The sequence below is a fragment of the Eriocheir sinensis genome, chromosome 30, assembly GCF_024679095.1.
Source record: "Eriocheir sinensis breed Jianghai 21 chromosome 30, ASM2467909v1, whole genome shotgun sequence".
NCBI classification, from domain to species: domain Eukaryota; kingdom Metazoa; phylum Arthropoda; class Malacostraca; order Decapoda; family Varunidae; genus Eriocheir; species Eriocheir sinensis.
Genome location: NC_066538.1, coordinates 13,174,095 through 13,196,226, shown reverse-complemented (window position 1 = coordinate 13,196,226; position 22,132 = coordinate 13,174,095). Strand labels below are relative to the sequence as shown.

General features: G+C 45.4%; 1 protein-coding gene across 1 annotated transcript; it reads left to right on the top strand.

Moving 5' to 3' along the window:
* The first annotated feature begins 3,008 nt into the window (after positions 1-3,008).
* Positions 3,009-19,147, top strand: LOC127005576 (apolipoprotein D-like). The gene is made up of 6 exons (XM_050874515.1): positions 3,009-3,131; positions 6,274-6,411; positions 9,185-9,318; positions 11,797-11,891; positions 16,634-16,750; positions 18,367-19,147. Exons 2-6 carry the CDS (start codon positions 6,280-6,282, stop codon positions 18,534-18,536), a joined length of 648 nt encoding a protein of 215 aa, XP_050730472.1. The 5' UTR covers positions 3,009-3,131; positions 6,274-6,279; the 3' UTR covers positions 18,537-19,147.
* The last annotated feature ends 2,985 nt before the right edge of the window (positions 19,148-22,132 follow it).

Below are 22,132 nucleotides of genomic sequence, written 5' to 3'. Positions count from 1 at the left end.
AAGCATCAGCCAAGGAGTCACGTTGTCGCCTGGATGAGGTGTCGCCTCTCGTTCTCCCTGCTCAGGTCGGCCAGACACTCTGGCCCCAAAGCCACCAACATCTCCAATATGGACTATGAAGCCACAGTGGTGGAGAGTGACATTAGGGTGGGTCGGGAGTGGCATTAGTAGGAAAGGAAAAGGGGATCCAGACGCAATAGATGATAGGGTGTTATGTATAGATTTAGTGCTAAGTAGTATTAGTGATATGTTTGGATGCCACAGTCATTAGCGAACAAAGTTGGGGTTAATGACCTCCAAGTTACGGAGCCCTCCATGATTATGTGTCAGGAAAATAAACATGGGTGGAGGTATCTTTTATATAGTAGTAGTAGTAGTAGTAGTAGTAGTCATTAGCGAACAGAGTTGGGGCTAATGACCTGCAATTTATGGAGCCCTCTATGATTGTATCGGGATAATAAACATGGGTGATAGTAGTAGTAGTAGTAGTAGTAGTAGTAGTAGTAGTAGTTGTGGTTGTAGTAGTAGTAGTAGTAGTAGTAGTAGTAGTAGTAGTAGTAGTGGTTGTAGTAGTAGTAGTAGTAGTAGTAGTAGTGTGTTATGCACCGAAGGTCTGACGACGTGATGTGTCGAGACAAATGTTTATCTATTTTTTCATGCACCTGTGTCGCGAGGTGTGTGTGTGTGTGTGTGTGTGTGTGTGTGTGTGTGTGTGTGTGTGTGTGTGTGTGTGTGTTTTCTCGTAGTTTATTGTTTGTTGGTTTGTGTGTGTTTTTTTTTTTTGTGTGTGTGTGCGTAAATGCTTAAAAGAAAAACTAAACTTATAGTTGTTCCATTTATCTTCCTAAGTTTACTAACCTACTATAGTTGTGTTTGCATGTCTTTTTCTCTCTGGGTGCCTGCTGCTCTTTGTCTGTTTGTGTGTTTAATCGCCTCACTGCCACACAATGATGCTCAGATTCCTGACGAATATAAGACCAATCGGCTTACTCCAGGTAACTCCTGAGAGTTACCTGAGGGAGACAGTGGCTGAGTAGTCAGCTTGCGGGAACGGTGTCCAGGAAAGCGCATGTTCTCGTCACGCCCGCCGCTACAAAAAAAGCTGGCAATTTTTCAGCCATCACTGAGTGGCCTAAGACTATCCACATGCTGTCCTGAAGACCATCTATCAACCCAGACTCTAGATTCTCTCTCTAAAAAAAGATTAAAAAAAATAAGCTCCATTGGGGCAGCATGAGCCACGCAAGATAGCGGCACTATAAACACTTTCCTGCGCCGTAACGGGCTGGGGCCGACGATCGCGCCCCGTCAAGAAAGCCTACCGGCGACATAAGTGAAACATAAAAAAGAAAGTACGAGTTATTGACCCACTTCCACCCCCATCCATAAATCTATTAAACCTCCACTTGAGACTGTCAAATCGTGTTTCCATTACGATTTTTTGTTATATTCATCAACTACCCACAGAGGCACGAACACATATATAATGATCTACAAGAAACTTCATATCTCATCTCTTACTAAATCAGCTTCCTCGAGGCTGGGCGTTCTGTACCGTCTCCGCCAGTTCTTCTACCCCGCACAGTTGCTGTCCATTTACAGGGGCCTTGTCCGTCCTCGTATGGAGTATGCATCTCATGTGTAGTCCACTCCACTCACACAGCTCTCCTTGACAGAGTGGAATCAAAGGCTCTTCGTCTCATCAGCTCTCCTCCTCATACTGCTAGTCTTCTACCTCTCAAATTCCGCCGCCATGTTGCCTCTCTTTCTATCTTCTATCGATAATTTCATGCTCACTGCTTTTCTGAACTTGCTAACTGCATGCCTCCTCTCCTCCCGAGGCCCCGCTGCACACGACTTTCTACTCATGCTCATCCCTATGCTGTCCAAACCCCTTATGCAAGAGTTAACCAGCATCTTCACTCTTTCATCCCTCACGCTGGTAAACTCTGGAACAATCTTCCTTCATCTGTATTTCCTCCTGCCTATGACTTGAACTCTTTCAAGAGGAGGGTATCAGGACACCTCTCCTCCCGAAACTGACCTCTGATTTTGGACACTCCTTTAACCTCTGTCCGGGAGCAGTGAGTAGCGGGCCCTTTTTATTATTATTTTTTTTTCTTTGCGCCCTTGAGCTGTCTCCTTAGCTGTAAAAAAAAAAAAAAAAAAAAAACAGAATTATTAGTTAAATCTATTTAACCTCCACTCGAATCTTTCAGCTGTACGTACTTGCACAGCTGCAGAGCTGTCTCCCGTGCTTGAACAGCAGTCATCTCACCATCTGTCTAGTCATCAGTATTTCTGTCTTGTTTGTTGGGATATTCGTTGACCTGTTCCTCACACTCTACCTGTCTGACGGCTCTTTCTCCCTTGTCCGTTTGTCTATTTCCTGTCTCTGTCGATCACTCTGTATGTTTGTCGTATCTTCTCCTTGTCTACGTATCTGTCTACCTGCCACTGCCTGTCTGGCTGTCTACTTTAACATGTTTGTCTGTTTACTTTTCTGGCTGTCTATTAGTTTGCTTTTTGCATACCTGTCTCTATCTCCACTAATGTTTGTCTGTCTCCCTTTGTTTGTCTGCCTGTGTGTGTGTGCGTGTGTTATTCACCAAGGCCTGATCACGAGTTGGACTCGCTTTCGCCAGCAGGTACCCTCCCGACGTGAGCAAGTGCTCATTATCGTCGATCTCTGGGTACTGCCAGGACCTCACACACCACACACCCCATCCCCCTTGCTCAAGGGAGGATAGTAACCACTCCTAGTCAACGGAAAAATCCGGCCTGAGCGGGGCTCGAACCGCTACCTGTTTGGCCGTGAAGCCTTGCAGAGCAGCGCTCTACCGATTGAGCTACCGGAGCGGTAACTCCGTTTGTATCAATATTTTTGTTCCTCCTTCTGTTCGTTTCTCCGTCTGTCAGTCCATCTGTTTCCCTGTCTCTGCATTCACATCGTCCTGCACACACAAAAGTGTCCATAATTCCTGCATTGTCAACAGGCTGCCTTGGCCCTTAAATAGGCCGCGTCGCCTCGCCTGCCACTCAGCCTTTCCTTGGGAGCAGGACAAAGACGAAGACCAGACGAACAGAGAAACGCTCATTCACGCTTTTGCCTTCCTTCCTTCCATCTTTTGGTAAGCCCCTGTGTGTGTGTGTGTGTGTGTGTGTGTGTGTGTGTGTGTGTATTTACCTAGTTGTGACCTACAGGAACGAAGCTATGCTCGTGCTGTCCCGTCTTACCAACTACTTCCGTCTAATTTGGCCTTAAATGCGCTTATTGACTTAGCCTGTACCATTTCCCTCTCCAGCCCATTCCAGACCCCCACGCATCTCTGCGGGAAGCTGTTCTTCTTGATGTCTCTTCTACAAATTCCTTTTCTCAACAGTTTTCCATTTCCTCTTAAGTTTCTCTCTTCTCATATCAAAAGGTCATCTTTATCCAATTTCTCTAGACCATTCATCACCCTATACACCGCTATTAAATCTCCTCTTTTTCTTCTAATTTCCAATGTTGGGAGGTTCAGCCTCAGCAATCTTTCTTCATAAGGCAGGTCGCTCAGACTAGGTGCCATTTTTATTGTCGCTCTCTGTATCCTCTCCAGTTTTCTAACGTGTTTCTTAAGTGATGGCGACCAAGCCACTGATGCATATTCTAGTCTAGGTGTGTGCGTGTGTGTGTGTGTGTGTTTGTGTGTGTGTGTGCGCGCCATTAATTTCGAGCCATGATTACCTCTGCACACACACACACACACACACACACACACACACACACACACACACACACACACACACACACACACACACACACACACACACACACACATATGTGTGTACCACATCTATGTACCAATCAATCATGAACACACGAAACTTTTCCGCTTTTTTTTCCGGACAAAAACGACAACAACGCCACATCGTTTTTTTTTTTTTTTTTTACAGCTAAGGAATCAGCTTAAGGGCAACAACAAAAAAAAGGTGTAAAACATAGCTCGCTAATCGTTGTTCCCACAAAGACAAAAGTGAAAAGTGGCCAAAAGAGAGGTCAATTTCGGGTGGAGAGGTGTCTTGATACACTCTTCTTGAAAGAGTTTAAGTCATAGGCAGGAAGAAATATAGACGAAGGAAGGCTGTTCCAGATTTTACCAGTGTAAGGGATGAAAGAATGAAGATGCTGGTTAACTCTTGCATAAGGGGTTTGGACAATATAGGGATGAGCTAGAGTAGAAAATCGCGTGCAGCGGGGCCGCGGGAGGAGGGGAGGCATGCATTTAGTAAGTTCAGAAGATCAGTCACCATGAAAATATCAATAGCAGATACATAGAAAGAGATGTAACAAAATTGCCTGCGCCACAACGGGCTTGGGCCGACCATCTGCCCCCTGACGAAAGCCTACCGCCGCTATATTCGGGGAAGTAAAAAAACAAAAAAACATGGCGGCGGAATTTCAGTTAGACGAGTGTCAGTATGAGGAGGGGAACTGATGAGACGAGGAGCCTTAGAATCCACTCTGTCCAAGAGAGCAGTGTGAGTGGAGCCCCCCACACATGAAATGCATACTCCATACGAGGCTCCTGTAAATGAATAGCAACTGTGCGGGGGAGAAGAACTGGCGGAGACGGTACAGAACGCCAAGTCTCGAGGAAGGGGATTTAGTAACAGAAGAGATGTGAAGTTTCCAGTTGAGATTTTGAGTTAAGGATAGACCGATGATGTGTAGTGTTGAGGAAGGTGATAGCTGAGTGTTGTCGAAGAATAGGGGATAGGTGTTTGGAAGATTGTGTCGAGTGGATAGGTGGAGAAACTGTGTTTTTGAGGCGTTGAAGGACACCAGGTTCTTCTTGCCTCAATCGGAAATAATAGTAAGTTCCGAGGCTAAACGTTCTGCTGCCTTCAGCCTGGAATCGTTTAGTTTCTGTTGGGTGAGTCTCACAAACTCTTACGTAAAGTTATTCCTCTTCCTCTCAACTCTCGGGCACAGTTTGGGGCCTCCATAAATCTCTCTCTCTCTCTCTCTCTCTCTCTCTCTCTCTCTCTCTCTCTCTCTCTCTCTCTCTCTCTCTCTCTCTCTCTCTCTCTCTCTCTCTCTCTCTCACACACACAGGTGCAGGACTGGAGTACACATCTGCACACGTCAGCACTGTTATTTTTTTTTGTTATCGCTCCTGGGGTCCGGGGGTCCTCTGCCCGCACCGACACACGTGTGCCGCCACACACACACACACACACACACACACACACACACACACACAATACTGAGTTTGTGTGCTCGTGGTAGTCCAGAAAATCGTCTCTTGCGTTGAAACTTTTGTAATACATTTCACTTAGTCTGTCTAAACTGCTTTCTTTATCCCTGTATCCCAGGTTGATCCACAATTTGGTTAGGTTTACGCATGACTTTTCTTTGCCACGCTAGATTAGTGAGCTACGCTCTCCCTCTTTGCGTGAATGCCTTACAATAATATTTTTTTCAGTCACCAAACAAATCAACAAGTTTACGTATCTCCTGCTACTTAGCAACACAGATTAATCTTTTGAAATATCAGTGGACTTTTTTTCCCGCAAGACCAATACATCAGTACAATTCTTTCTGTCAGATTATATTGGGTATATAACATTCCCATCGCTCCCATTTTTGTGCGAGTTAGCTAATATACACACGTTCATTTTTTTCGTTTTACTAAGATTGAATAAATGGGATGGGTGAGTTAAACACACACACACACACACACACACACACACACACACACACACACACACACACACACCTGCGCATATTATATTCCATCCACAACGGACAAACTGTGTATGCCTATAGGTACACACACACACACACACACACACACACACAGACAGACAGACAGATAGACAGACAGACAGAAACACACACACACACACACACACACACACACACACACACACACACACACACACACACACACACACACACACACACACACACACACACACACACACAAGGACACAATTTACTGAATGAAACCGGAAAAAAATATATATGACTACGAACAGTTCCCTCCACTGCGGTCCTCTCGGTGGTGGACGGCAACAAGACACAACCTCTCTCTTTGTATTTTCTAGCACTGGATACTGATTTATCTATTTTTGATACCTCTAAAAAATCCCGGTATCGTGTTATGTCCCTTGGAGGTTGGGGTGAGAAGCGACTCCCTTCTGCTTTATTATATATTATTTTACAATATAGTTGATCATTCAGTCAGTGCAACCCCTGAGCTCTGCGCCGCGCCCGTCTGCCTGCAGGTCAGCATGAGGCGGGGCGTGGCCGCGGCGGTGCTGGTGCTGCTGGAGGGGAGTCTCCTCAGCCTCGTGAGCAGCCAGCGTTTGGCTCTCGGCCGATGCCCTTCACCCCCCGCCGTAGACAACTTCGATTTTGAAGACGTAAGTTTTTTCTCTCTTTTCTCTTTCCCTCTCCTAAGTACAGTAATTTTACCGGCGGTCGTTTTCGTTCGTCATCGCATGTCAGTCATCAGTCAATTGGACACTTTTTAAGCATAATTTAGGTAGAGGGCGACAGTGGTGGGGAGGCGGTGGCTGAGTCGACAGAGTGACGGCGCCGCGTTCAGGAGGACGCGAGCTCAATCCCCGACCGGTGCCACCAAGCTGGGATTTTTCAGCCGCCGCCGAGTGGCTTAAAACTACCCACATGCTGTCCAGAAGACCATCTATCAACCCGGACTCTAGACTCTAGGATTAAAGATGAGCTCCGGGAGGGCAGCCAGTGCAAGATGGCGCCACTATAAACACTCACCTGCGCCAGAACGGGCTGGGCCGATCATCAGGCCTCACCGGGAAGAAGCCTTGGGCCGACCATTAGGCCCCACCCAGTGCTGAGTTCCTTACGACCGACCACAGACTTATTGCAAAACTGAGGATACGCATCAGATAAACAAAATATCAAGATACAACCCCCAGCGTTCCATCTTGAGAAACTGGGAGATCATGCATGTCCTCAGGAGTATTCAGTGGCAGTCTCAAATCAGTTTGGAGTACATGGTTCTTTGGGTGACCCCGGAGAGTTGTGAGATACCTTTAAACGGCAAACTCTCAAAGCTGCCCAAGAGTGCATTGGAGAGCGCCCAAGGTCTAGGAGAGGCGTTGTCTCGAGGGAGACACTGGAAAATATAGAGGAGAGTCGTGCTGCCAGGTTGGCTGGGAACTCGGGGTGATACATAACTCTGCCACGATGGACTAGAACCCTTTTGAGGATGGATAAGTAGAGGTACGTCAGAGATCTGGGTGAGGATGTCGAAGGTTGTCTAAATGCAAACTACCTTAGACCTTCCTTTCAAGCTCTGAAGAAGCTCCGCTCCAAATCCACATCTCAGATGAGAACTATCCAAACGGCTGAGGGACAGATAGTATCAGATGCGGAAAGGCATCGGGTTCGTTGGGCAGAGTACTTGGGGCAGTTGTACATGGCGGACAGCTCCCTCTGGCTGGGTTGCAGATGGCGGCTGCTGATCCACCAATAGACGAAACTCCACCGTCTCTTGCGGAAGTGAGAGAAGCTGTGAGGAGTTGATGGGTGGAAAGGCAGCTGGTATCTGTAACATCAGCGCAAAGATGTTGAAAGATGGGGATGAAGCCATGATCTGTGGGTTGCGTGCGCTGCTGTCTGCCATGTGGTAGTCCGGTGCCATTCCTCTTTACTAGAAAAGGGGGTTGGTTGTCCCTATCTGGAAAAGGAAAAGGGACCGACATGACTGCAACAATTACCGTGGTATTACACTGCTCAGTGTGCCGGGCAAGGTGCTCGCTCATCTGCTGCTGATTTGAATTCGATCTCGTCTGCTAAAGTTTCAGAGACCTGAGCAATCTGGGTTCACGCCGGCAAATCAACAAATGACCGGATCCTAGCACTTTGCGCCTCTTGGAACGCCGACGTGAATTTCGACAAGGGCTGCTTACAGTCCATGTCGATCTCAAAAAGGCTTTTGACTCAGTGCATCGTGAAACACTCTTTTATATTCTGCGCTCCGCGAGATTCCTGCAAGGCTTACTGACCTAATGACTGGCCTTTACTCTGGGACCGAGAGTGATGTGCAGTGTAGGGGAGGCGTTTCCTGTTAATTCAGGAGTGAGGCAGGGGTGCGCCCTTGCTCCATCTCTTTTCAGCACTTGCATGGACTGGGTTGGCAAAGTTGCTGATCAAAGTCGTTGCGGAGCATCTGCTGGCGACATCAAGGTCACTGATTTTGTTTTTGCTGATGATGCTGTACTTCTCGTGGAATCGCTGGAAGTCCTGGTGATGGCTTTCGAAACGCTGCATGAGGAGGCGAAGATTCTGGGACTGAAGGTCTCTTGGGACAAAACCAAGGTCCAATCGTTTGGAGGCTTGCTAGATGATACAATTCAGTCTGTCTATGAATGTGGTGAGGATGTCGAAGTCACCAAAAGCTTCACTTACCTTGGTAGCGTAGTGCGTAACAATGGTGGGTCTCACCGGGAAGTCACTTGACGGATTGGCCTGGCTCACGGTGTTATGGACAAGCTCAATACGAGTATATGGCGTTGTTGATATCTATGCAGGAGAAAAAAGTTCGAATCTACGTCGCTTGTACTCCCTGTCTACTGTATGGCGGTGAGGCATGGACACTGAATTGTGACTGGGCGAGGCGTGTCGATGCCTTTGGTACTAAGTGCCTTTGCAGCATCACGGGGCATCGCTGGAATGACTTCTTGTTGAACCAGCGACTACGCCGTTAAACTGAATCAAGGCCTGTTACCAACTTAGTCCGTGAACATCAACTCCTGCTATAATATTATGAGCACGTGGCACGCCTCCCTGACGTTGATCCTGCTCACAGGGTTGTTTTTGTACGAGACAACCCAGAGTGGAGGAGACCAAGGGAACGTCGAAGTAACTTATGCCTGGGGAAAATCAGCCGATCCTGCCGGGAGGAACTTGGGATGGATAAAGCAGCTGCGTGGGAGCTTGCTCGGGAGGACCGCCGGAAGTATGGACGTCGAGTGAGTGAGTGAGTATACTCCCCGTTAGTTATTAGTTAGTTCGTCTAAGTTTGGCTTCCACTTATTTCTTCACTATCCATCCTCTCACGTGCCTACTACTACTACTACTACTACTACTTCTACTACTACTACTACTACTACTACTACTACTACTGCTACTACAATAACTGTTCTCCATCAGTACGCTGGGGTGTGGTTCCAAGTACAGAGATACAGCCACCCCCTGGAGTTTCGGTCGCCGTGTGTGTCTGTGCGCTACATTCAGAGGGAGGATGAAACCAATTCTTACGACACCATTACCCGCTACTCAGGCAGGTATGTGTATTTACCTAGCTGTGATATACGGGAAGCCTTAAGATCCTGATTAGTTTTGGCGAGATTTTTTTTTGTGTGTGTATGTGTTCCTATACATGGCAGGTTATCTCTCTCTCTCTCTCTCTCTCTCTCTCAAACAATTACTTTTCCTCGGTGTTTAATACTAACAGTCCTCCCACCACTACCACCAACACCAGTACTAATGTAAATCCCGAGCATGCATTGCCTAACTTTGAAATAAAACCCGATGAAGTCCTTAAAGCCCTCAAATCACTTAAAACAAATAAAAGTCCTGGACCTGACAAAGTATATCCAACTCTGCTGAAAGAAACAAAGAGCGAAATACTCTCCTCCCTCACAACTGTATTCAATAATTTTATGTCCTTGCGACAAGGCATCGTCCCTTCAGATTGGAAAAAGGCTAACGTGACACCGATTTTTAAGAAAGGAGACAAAAAAGTACCAGGTAATTACAGGCCCATTAGTCTAACTTCGGTTGTAGGTAAGCTTCTTGAGGGCATAATTAGAGACAAATTGTGAGTTACCTTGAAAGCCACTCATTAATTGGGGACTCACAACATGGCTTCCGAAACAAAAGATCCTGCCTATCAAACCTATTAACCTTTTATAACGACCTCTTCACTGTTTATGACGTAACCAAATCACTGGACGTTGTCTATCTTGATTTCCAGAAAGCGTTTGATAAAGTCCCGCATCATAAATTACTTTACAAATTAAAGCAAATAGGTATTGACGGTCAAGTAAACCAATGGATCGCGAATTGGTTGAGCAACAGACAACAAAGAGTAGTGATTGACGGATTTAACTCAGAGTGGGCGCCGGTCACTAGTGGTGTCCCTCAGGGCTCGGTTCTTGGCCCAGTGCTCTTCATTATTTACATCAACGACGTGGATGTTGGACTTAATAACCGCATTAGTAAATTTGCAGACGACACAAAGATTGGTAACTCGGTTCTCACTGACGAAGACAGGTAAAGCCTCCAAGAGGATTTGCACAAAATTTCAGCTTGGTCGGATAGATGGGAGATGCCCTTTAACGTAGACAAGTGCCAGGTCCTTCAAGTTGGAACGAGGAATAAGAAGTTCGATTACGAAATGCGTGGCGTTAAACCCAAAAGCGTTCAATGCGTCAAGGACTTGGGGGTCAAAATCGCGTCAAACCTCAAATTCTCACAGCAATGCATCGATACAGCAAATAAAGCGAACAGAATGTTGGGCTTCATTAAAAGAAACTTTTTATTCAAGAATAAAGATGTAATACTCCCCGTCTACAATAGTTTAGTCAGACCCCACTTAGAATATGCGGTACAGTTTTGGTCTCCCCACCATTTTTTTTTTTTTTTTTTTTTTTACAGCAAAGGAGACTGCTCAAGGGCACAAAAAAGTAAACATTAATAAAAAAAAGCCCGCTACTCGCTGCTCCTAAAAAGAATACAAAGAGGTGGCCGAAAGATAGGTCAGTTTCGGGAGGAGGTGTCCTGATACCCTCCTCTTGAAAGAGTTCAAGTCGTAGGCAGGAGGAAATACAGATGAAGGAAGATTGTTCCAGAGTTTACCAGCGTGAGGGATGAAAGAGTGAAGATGCTGGTTAACTCTTGCATAAGGGGTTTGGACAGTATAGGGATGAGCATGAGTAGAAAGTCGAGTGCAGCGGGCCGCGGGAGGGGGAGGCATGCAGTTAGCAAGTTCAGAAGAGCAGTCAGCGTGGAAATATCGATAGAAGATAGAAAGAGAGGCAACATTGCGGCGGAATTTAAGAGGTAGAAGACTATCAGTATGAGGAGGAGAGCTGATGAGACGAAGAGCCTTTGCCTCCACTCTGTCCAGAAGAGCTGTGTGAGTGGAGCCCCCCCACACATGAGATGCATACTCCATACGAGGGCGGACAAGGCCCCTGTATATGGACAGCAACTGTATATTGGATATTGCTAAATTAGAAGGTGTTCAGCGTCGGGCAACGAAAATGACCCCTTCCTTGCGCAACAAATCCTACTAAGAAATGCTTTCTACCCTTAACATGTTCTCTCTTGAGAAACGTCGCCTCCGAGGAAAACTGATCGAATGTTTTAAAATACTTAATGGTTTCACGAATGTAGACAGATCAACATTGTTTATGATCGATGACACTGCGCACGAGGAACGATGGCGTAAAACTCAAATGTAGACAAGTAAATTCAGACTGCACCAAATTTTTCTTCACCAACGTTGTAGTGCGAGAATGGAATAAGCTTCCACCATCAGTGGTCCAGTGTAACACGATTGACTCCTTCAAAAATAAGCTCGACCGTCACTTCCTTCAACTTAATATCAACTAGAGTAGAAATGCAACGTTTTGGAGCCTTCTGATTAATGTAAAATCACTTAGGTTTAAGGACAGACCACCAAGTCTGGACCATGGGGTCTGTGTGGTCTGATTTTCTAATTCTATAATCTCTCTCTCTCTCTCTCTCTCTCATAGCCCACACATATGGAGCAGCCTGAGCTTCTCTGGACGTTTGACTGGCGTTGATCCGACTAGGGACCTGAGCATCTTTTACCAGAGCCATGGATTCTGTACGTATAAATTTACGCTCACATATTATCAAGTAATAGTAGTAGTAGTAGTAGTAGTAGTAGTAGTAGTAGTAGTAGTAGTAGTAGTAGTAGTAGTAGTAGTAGTAGTAGCGGTAGTAGTAGTAGTAGTAGTAGCAGTAGTAGTAGTAGTAGTAGAAGTAGTAGTAGTAGTAGTAGTAGTAGTAGTAGTAGCAGTAGTAGTAGTAGTAGTAGTAGTAGTAGTAGTAGTAGTAGTAGTAGTATAGTCAGTTCATGTCCAGTTGAGCCCAGGATTCCCGCACGCTACCCTCCTACGTACTGACTCCACCTAAATATATCGGGTTGGCTGGCTGGGGAAGAGGGAGGTGCACAGCGCTACGTCCAAGTTCATTTGGTGTCGAGTTGGGGGAGTAAGTAAACAGCGGCACGGAGGGCAAGGCCGAAGCCTCTCCCTCGAACCTAGGGATTAGCGGGTAAAGAAATTGTCTGACAAAACCCGACCTTCTATTAGGACTACTGAGTGACTACCGCCGCACCCTTTCCCTCACTCGCTAATCGTATTCTTCGGGGTCTGACTGGCTGTTGACATCTGTGCTGCTATCCTACCCAACCCATCACGCGCACACACACACACACACACACACACACACAGTATGTCATAGCTTTCATCTCTGTCAACCCCCTCGATTACTTTAGTGTAGAAGGACAACGGATTAGTAAGGCAAGACTTATCCTTCGTGAGCCCATGCTGTGCGGCCGAATGCCGAATGCTGAATGCTCCTGGCTATAATTGACTTAAAATTTTTGCCTACAACTGATGTTAAGCTAACTGGGTGATAATTTGAGGTGGCTGACTTGTTTCCTTTTTTAAAAATTGGCGTCACATTAGCTACTTTCCGTTGGCTGGGCACATACCCAGAATTTACCGACATCTTAAAGATATTGGTAAGTGGGCCGCTGAGGACCTCCTTGCATTTTTTCAGGGCAAATGGGAATACTTCGTCTCGGCCCGGCGATTTGTTTTCTTCAACCTACCAGTCTCATTCTGGACTACCTGCCTGGTGATGATCACATCTCTCAACTTGTTATCTTCGCCCTCATATACCTGAACTCTCTCCGGAGTGGTTGTTAAATTTTCCTATGTGAAAACTGAGAGGAAATAGTCGTTCTACATTTTACTCATATCTTTCCCACTCTCAACAAGCTCACCTGTGTTTGTTTTCAACGGTCCAATTCTACACTTGTTTTCATTCTGTACAACTTGAAGAAGCCCTTGGGATCGTTCTTGGCCTCGTTGGCCACCCTAATCTCGCAATTTCTCTTTGCTAGGCGGGTGTTTTTCACCGATCTGGCCACTTCAACATACCTGCCCTTGAGGTGGAGGGGGGAGAGAGAGAGAGAGAGAGAGAGAGAGAGAGAGAGAGAGAGAGAGAGAGAGAGAGAGAGAGAGAGAGAGAGAGAGAGAGAGAGAGAGAGAGAGAGAGAGAGAGAGAGAGAGAGAGAGAGAGAGAGAGAGAGAGAGAGAGAGAGAGAGAGAGAGAGAGAGAGAGAGAGAGAGAGAGAGAGAGAGAGAGAGAGAGAGAGAGAGAGAGAGAGAGAGAGAGAGAGAGAGAGAGAGAGAGAGAGAGAGAGAGAGAGAGAGAGAGAGAGAGAGAGAGAGAGAGAGAGAGAGAGAGAGAGAGAGAGAGACAGAGAGGAGAGAGAGAGAGAGAGAGAGAGAGAGAGAGAGAGAGAGAGAGAGAGAGAGAGAGAGAGAGAGAGAGAGAGAGAGAGAGAGAGAGAGAGAGAGAGAGATACCGATACGGATATACGGATACCCATTACTTTTTTTATGTTGGGTGACAGCAAATGCATTCACGATTCTCGTTTGTTGATGTACTTAACGTCTTACATGGATTCTTTTTTTTTTTTTTTTTACAGCAAAGGAGACAGTTCAAGGGCATAAAAAAGGAAACAATAATGAAAAAAAAGCCCACTTCTCACTGTTCCTAGAAAGAGTAAAGATGAGTGGCCAAAAGATAGGTCAATTTCGGGAGGAGAGGTGTCCTGATACCCTCCTCTTGAAAGAGTTCAAGTCGTAGGTAGGAGGAAGTACAGATGAAGGAAGATTGTTCCAAAGTTTACCAGCGTGAGGGATGAAAGAGTGAAAATGCTGGTTAACTCGAGCATAAGGGGTTTGGACAGTAAAGGAATGAACTTCGGTAGAAAGTCGTGTGTGGAGAGGCCGCAGGAGGGGGGGAGGCATGCAGTTAGCAAGTTCAGAAGAGCAGTCAGCGTGAAAATATCGATAGAAGATAGAAAGAGAGGCAACATGGCGGCGGAATTTAAGAGGTAGAAGACTATCAGTAAGAGGAGGAGAGCTGATGAGACGGAGAGCCTTAGACTCCACTCTGTCCAAGAGAGCTGTGTGAGTGGAGCCCCCCACACGTGAGAGGCATACTCCATATGAAGAAACTCCATATGAAGAAACTTTAGTAAATAAACGAAGCCTGTTTAGTGTCCACTCTCCAATAGGTTTTTCCAAACCAAAATCGACTTAACTGCCCATCACCATCAACCAATCACCAGCAAAAGAGCGGCTACGCTCTTCCTACATCGTCTATACTATATAGGGAGGGGCTTCTGGGTTCAACCGAAGGTTAATAGAGTATAGTAGTGGTAGTAGTAGTAGTAGTAGTAGTAGTAGTAGTAGTAGTAATAGTAGTAGTCGGAGTAGTAGTAGTAGTCGACCCTCGTCAAAGAGAAGATAAGGCTCACAACTCTACTCCTGCTGTGGCTGTCTTTAGGTTATCTTATTTCAACAAAACAACAATAAAAATGTTTACACAAACAGGGTGATGAAGCGTCTCTAATAATGCAGTAGTAAACCTTACTAGTTGCTACTTAACCACAGCTGCATGAAACTCGTTCCGTTTTTATCTGTAAACTGTTGACCTGAAAATTACCCTCGACTCGTTTGAAAGCTGGTAATTAAATCCCAACGGAACACCCGAGTCACCACCTCACTCGCCTCCTGCGAGCTCATCCCTCATCTATCTCCCGACCGTCGCCCAGACACTCTTGTACCTCAAATCTCTACTACTAGAAGAGAATAATAAACCGGTTATTTTATTTGTTTTTCTATATATTTACAGTAGATCTTTTATCATGTTAGATACAGCTATAAATCATGCCCTCAGTTCTAAGTCCTCTTTTTTTTAGAATTCTCATCAGCTCTACATCACTGGTCGTAATTTGAATCTGATCATTATTCGCTCTACGAAAATAGTGGCATTGGGTAGAGCGGCGCATCCTGTCCCTTTGGTGGCGTCCATATTGCTACTTATTACTGCTATTTATCATATTTTACAACTAAGGTCCCTGGTGGCGTCAGAGTACCCGGAAAGTGCTGGTGGTTGCTAAATAATAAGACATAAAGATGTGCTGAACACAGCGAAAAATAGGTAAAAAATAGTGTGTTGGTGAATGAGTAGGAAGAGGAATTTTGAACATTCGCCGCAGTCCTTCGTATTGGTCACACTGGTTGCTCACGCATACAGCCGTCTTTACCGCATTGCCAGGACTACGGCCGCATACTTCCAAGCACCAACGCAAAGCTAGCCGTGGGTCAGCCCCGTTGCAGCTGAGATATGTGGGAGTCGTCGGCTACAAACCACCTCCGGTTTATGATCAGGCAGATCATGAGCAGATCAGTGATCTGAAACGGATTCCAGATCTCATGGGATTTGCGACCAGATCAGTGATCTGAAACGGATCAGTGTAAATAGAAGAGGCCTCTACATAAGTATCAGTCGTGTATGGGCAGATTTTGTGCACAGTATTATAGACAAGAACAAGTATGGCGGCATTGCGGGTCAGAACATCATATTTCATTGCAGAAATGCAGTGAAACTCTACTGGAGTACATCGTCGCGTATCCCACCTTTCCTCCTCCTCTACTTTCTCTCCGTCAATCCTTCCCCTGTCATCTATCCTCAAACCGTCTGACTCGTTCTCCTCCTCCTCCTCCTCTCCATACTGGCCAGCCTCCCCTAAAACCTTCTTCTCCACACAGTCTTGTTGCCTTCTAACCCTCCTCCTCCTCCTCTTGCCATCCTCTACCCTCCAATCTTTCTACCCTTCCTGCTCGACATCCACCCCCTCTTCCACCTTCAAATCTTCCCCTTCCACCATCACCACCACGCCTTCCTCGACGTCCTAGAAGAAGCTTTGTGATGACGAAAGCGTAGCATTCGCCAGTACCTGACATCACTTCACTGAGCGTCCAAATTTATTCCGTAATGACGGCCTTCTCCTAAATGAGATTGGATCGGCAAGTCCTAGGAGGCTGCTGAGGGTATTTGAAAGTTTTTCGAGAAGTAAAAAAAAAAAAAAAAAAAAAAAAATGCAGGCGAGGGTGAGGCAAAGGGAGCCCCCATTTTACCGTCACTGCCATCGTGTCTCTCACCGCCTAGAGTCCTCAGAGGTCCACAGTCTCTATCAGCACCTATTCTCTGTCACGTCCAGGAACACTAATATGGGGATCTGGCCTGTCTCAAGCTTAGAATGCATCAGAAAAGGCCAAAATATTCAGGTTGGAGCATATACAACCTTAAAATGTGTATAAATAAGGACAGAAGACCGAGCTAGGTAGATTTGGGTGGCCATCTTCAATTACCATACTAATGAACTGGGTAGCAGAACATGGCCTCCCAGTGCTCCCCATGCTATACCAACCCCTCCCTTCCCTTCCTAGCCTTGTACTCTTTCTCACCCCCACACAGTCCCGCGCTTCAAGACATCTCCTCGCCTCGACAGTGAAAACTACCGGGTCATCTTCACGGACTACTGTAATGTTGCTGCTGTGTTCAACTGCCGGGAGTTTGGATTCTTCAATATACGTGAGTAGATAATAGTAGTAATTCTCTCTCTCTCTCTCTCTCTCTCTCTCTCTCTCTCTCTCTCTCTCTCTCTCTCTCTCTCTCTCTGTCTCTCTCTCTCTCTCTCTCTCTCTCTCTCTCTCTCTCTCTCTCTCTCTCTCTCTCTCTCTCTCTCTCTCTCTCTCTCTCTCTCTCTCTCTCTCTCTCTCAATTATCGTACAAAGATATTGTTGAAATGCATGTTGCTTTGCAACCAATACTTCAAAACCGTGAGTCAGATTTTAGATCTTAATTAATCTCTCTCAAAGATATTGAGCATTATTTTTTTTAACATTCGGCCCACAGCGTCAGTAGGCTTTCTTGTTGGGCGTCCTGGTCGCCCCTAGACCGTAACGGCGAAGGCATGTGTTCTACAGAAGCGCCATCTTGGTTGGGTAATATTGCCCACCGGAGCTTATCTTTGATGCTCTTTAGAGAGTTTATCTAGAGTTCGGGTTGATAGGTGATCTTCAGGACAGTATGTGGGTAGTCTTAGGCCACTCGGCGATGAGTGAAGATTATCAGCTTGTAGCGGCGGGAGCGCACGGTGACCACTGAGCCACCGCCTCACTTCTGATACCAAGGCATAAACACAGAGAATGTTTTTTTTCTCCTCTTTGAGAAGAAAACTATCAAGGTTAAATATTTAAAGGGCCAGTTTGCAAAAAAAAAAAAACGGACCATGTTATTGAAACTGTACTGTTGTGGAATTTAAAAGGAAAGGAGTTGATGAGTTGAGGAGCCTTTGGTTCTACTCGTATTCAATCAAAAAGACCTGTAGAGGTAGAGCATACTTCATAGGATTGGCTCTCGTATATATTTCATATTTGCGAGTGAGAACATCTTTGGTGGAGATGATGAAAAATAGTTATCCTTTGGGAAGCTAGTTAAGCATGAGATATTAAGGTTCCAGATGAGATTGAAGTAAAAAAGAAGAAGGTCAGGGCATGGGGAAAAGATGTCTGGAGGGTTGTGCTAAGGTGACATGTGAAGAAATTGAACCATCTAAGGTATAAATATGTTGCAATAATAAGGTGTCACCCAAAAAGAAGATTTAAATAAGATCACGAGAATAGAAAGAATAGCAATCAGGACGGTCCCCTGTCTGACAGATGTAGTGCACAAAGAAAGACATGAAAACTTGGTGCTGCAATCCTAGGAGGGAAAGAGAGAAATTATATAATTGCTGTGTTCAGGGCAATGATGGGAGTAGGCGGTGAGAGAAGATCTGTTTTTATGAGATGCGGAAGTAGGCTGACAAAAGGACCTGTAAAGAAACTGAAGAAGGGAAGCTGCTTGAAGGATATCAATAAATACAGTTTTCCACACAGATGCACCGACCTGTGGAATAGACTGGACAGAGATCGCTAAGTCTAATACTATAGACTAATTTAGAGCTAAGTTTGACTAATCGAAGCACAAAGACGACACCCCAGGAACCTTCTTTCCCGTGTATCACAACTAAGTTATGTATGCACACACACACACACACACACACACACACACACACACACACACACACACACACACACATCTTTTTATCATCCCCATACCCCAAACAACCTACTTTAAACACACCCCCCTTTCCTCCTTTGCAGAGTACTTGTGGGTGATGACCAGGGATAGGAAACCAGATCCTAACCTAATTTTCGAGATCAGAGCCATCCTTCTGGCGCAGGGGCTGTCCGTGGATGACCTCAGAAGCACTCCCCAAGACGGCTGTGAGGATGAGGATGGGACACAAAACAGCTGTGAGGAGGAGGATTGACCGTAACAGCTGGCCCAAAAATTATCAGCCACTTTAGAATGAAAATATAGAGAACAAAAACTAAAGATGGCGGATGCTGTCAACTATGAATAGCATGATGATTGAGGATTTTCATATTACCTTGTTTTGTAGCGGGATTACCTTTCCCAGTTGACTTTTACACACACACACACACACACACACACACACACACACTCAACGCCACTCAACGCCATCAACTCGAGTGGGTGCAGAAAAGGGCGGTGCGGTTGATCCTGGGGACCGGCTACACCACCTACCAGGAGGCCCTCCCCGCCCTTCAGGCCCGCCACCAACACCTCCTCCAGCAGTTCGCCACCAAACTCCTCCACCACCCGCGACATAGGAACCTGCTCCCCTCGGTAGCTCCCCCTCCCCGCCACAATGTCCGACATCACAACAAGCTGCTCCCCATACGTGCGCGTACTGACAGGCATAAGAACAGTGCAATACCCACAATAGTGAAAATCCTCAACACATAGACTCTTTACTCCTAAGTTAATTTTAAGTTTGTAGTTTTAATGATCTCCCTATATAAGATGTATATTTTCAGCTCTCGAGCTGCTTATCCCTAAATAAACCGTATATTATTATTATTATTATTATTATTATTATTATTATTATTATTATTATTATTATTATTATTATTATTACACACACACACACACACACACACACACACACACACACACACACACGGGGAGACGGTGGCTGAATGGATAGCGTGACGGCCCCGCATTCAGGACGACGCGAGTTCAATCCCCGCCCGGTGCCACCAAGCTGGGATTTTTCAGCCGCCGCCGAGTAGCTTAAAACTACCCACATGCTGTCCAGAAGACCACCTATCAACCCGGACTCTAGATTCTAGGATTAAAGATGAGCTCCGGGAGGGCAGCATGAGCCAATGCAAGATGGCGCCACTATAAACACTCGCCTGCGCCAGAACAGGCTGGGCCGACCCTCAGGCCCCACCGGGAAGAAGCCTTGGACCGACCATCAGGAATTCAGGATCCACCGGGAAGAAGCCTACTGGCGCAATAGGCCACGACGTAAAACACACACACACACACACACACACATACCAGCGCTATGAGCCGAATGTGAAAAAAAAACTTATGACCGGTCCGGAGACACAACCACAGCACAAAAACAAACAAAAGGCGAAACTAAAAATCCTGACCACGAAGATAATAAGTATTGTGAATTGGCACAACATGGAGAGTGGCTACTGTTTCACTGACGTGACGCCGAGGAGGAAGTATAGAGTCACTATATAGTGAACCACAACTTAACACTGCTTCCGGAAGTGTATGCGGTCAGTAGAAGACGGTGAAGAAACTGAACGTGACGTAGTGGATGACGTGAAGGGAAGGGGAGCAACCAGACCCATGCACTGGTCCGGGAATGACGAAGTCAATTCTCTCGAGGGTGACTACAGCCTGGCAGCCAAAGGCGAGACAGGTCCAGAGACTGTCCAGAGTGTGACGGAAGGGGACCAAGAGCGAAATAAAAGGTTGCCACTGTGAACGTGAATAGGTTATGGAGGTATAAAAGACCCAAAAAAGGAATGGAAGAATGCAAATGATAGTTAACTCTTGCATAAGGGATTTGGATAGCATACGGATGAACTAAATTAGAAAGTCGTGTGCAGCAGGGAAATGGGAGGGGTTGGGGGTAAGCAGTTAGCAAGTGCAGTAGAGCAGCTAGCATGAAATTGTCAACAAAAGATAGAAAAGGGGAAACACTGGAGAAGTCTGTCAGTAAGAGGAGCGGAAATGATGATACAAGGAACCGTTGATTTTACTGTCTAAAAGGGCTGTACGTGTGGAGCTCCCCCACACGTGCGATGCATACATCTTACGAGGGCGGACAAGGCCCTTGTATAGGGACAGCATCTAGTAGGGAGATAACTGGTGCAGACGATACAGGACGCCTAACATCGGAGAAGCTGAATTAGCAAAAGATGAGATATGAAGTTTTCATTTAAGACATAGAGTTAAGGATAAAACGAGAATATTTATCATGGAAGAAAGGGATAGCTGAGTGTTAGCGAAGAATAGGGGATAAGTGCTTGTAAGACTGTGTCGAGTTAACAGGTGGAAAATTTAATTTTTGAGGCACTGAAGGACACTACGTTCCTTTGGCCCCATTCAGGAATGGTGGCAAGGTCAGAGCGTCCTGTATTGTCAAACCTTGAGTCCTGTAAATCGTACTAGAAAGGTTTCAGTTTCTCCAAGAATATGTTGGGACAATCAGGCCGCCTTCGGAATTTGACAAGGCAACGTACAATGCTATGATTTTAGCCAGCGAAATTCGCTTTCTTGCATTGGTCGAAGAAGTGGGATGTCGTAGGTCTCAGTGAAGTTGAAAGGGCGTGTTAGGCCTTAACGTTTTTTGTAGATGAACGATGAATACAAGGTGTTGGAATGCATATGGTTTATGTTTCTGGATTAAAATATAATAGGGAATATATTTTCAAGCATCAACGAAAGAGAACTTGAAATCATTATCAAAAAGAAGACAAGACATAAGCCCAAAATGCTCCATGGTTATGTAGCAATAGCAAACTATGACATCCATGACACAGAATACTTGTATAAAACTGTAGTTCTAGTAGCAGTATTGAGGTGCACAGCAATAAGTTCCCAATAACTACGGGGAACTTGAACGCCGAAGTACGGACAAAAAAAGTTGGTGTAAAAGCAACTTTTTTTTTTTAATATGTACAAAACCAAAAGAGGCGATCAGGCCCTGCCAGAAAAGAGGAAACAAGAAATGGACTTGGAAAAATCCTCGGGAAAGACAAGGAAAGGAGTTGACTTTGGTGTGACTGGAAAACAGGACACGTACACAAAAAATGTAAAAATGCTAAATAATCTCAAATTCAGAGATGAATGCAAAGAAAACAAATGGAAATGTGAATGAGAACGAAACGCCCTAATACCTATGCAGTTATGAAGAAGGCTGGAAAATTTTGCCTGAAAACAGAGGCCACTTGACGATGCTTAAGAAAATATAGGAAAGAAATGACAATCTAACTACAACAGTAATAAAAGCAGCACCGAAAACTGGAAGAAAATCACGTTGTTAGGTAAGAAGTTGACGATGGAACCTAAAATTTCATAGAACGTATAACCATGCTGTAATTACCTAAAGGGATGAAATGGAGCTGTTAAATTAGAAGAAGAAAGGAAACGGCAAGAAAGTTAGTGATATCCGTAAATCTAACAAAGATAAGACAAAAAATATAAAGGATGTCAGAAGCATGAAGGCAGCAACGAAAGGACTGGGGATTGATAGCCATCGGTTGCCTGCTCAAAAAGAGGCGAATGGCAAAGCCTCGGGTCATGATTATGGAGGAGGTAGTTAGAGTTGTAGAATATTCTACACTTGACAAGACGTGGAGTGAGACGGAGGTGAGAAGAGCGAGACACTGAACCTGGAAGTCCATTGGTAGCAGAGAGTAATATTGAGGTAAATGAAACGGAAGACTGAGGGCGAAGCTGATGATGGCCTTTATAAACCTAATGAAAAATGAGGGTATTGTCATGGGCAATAAGTTGATATATATATATATA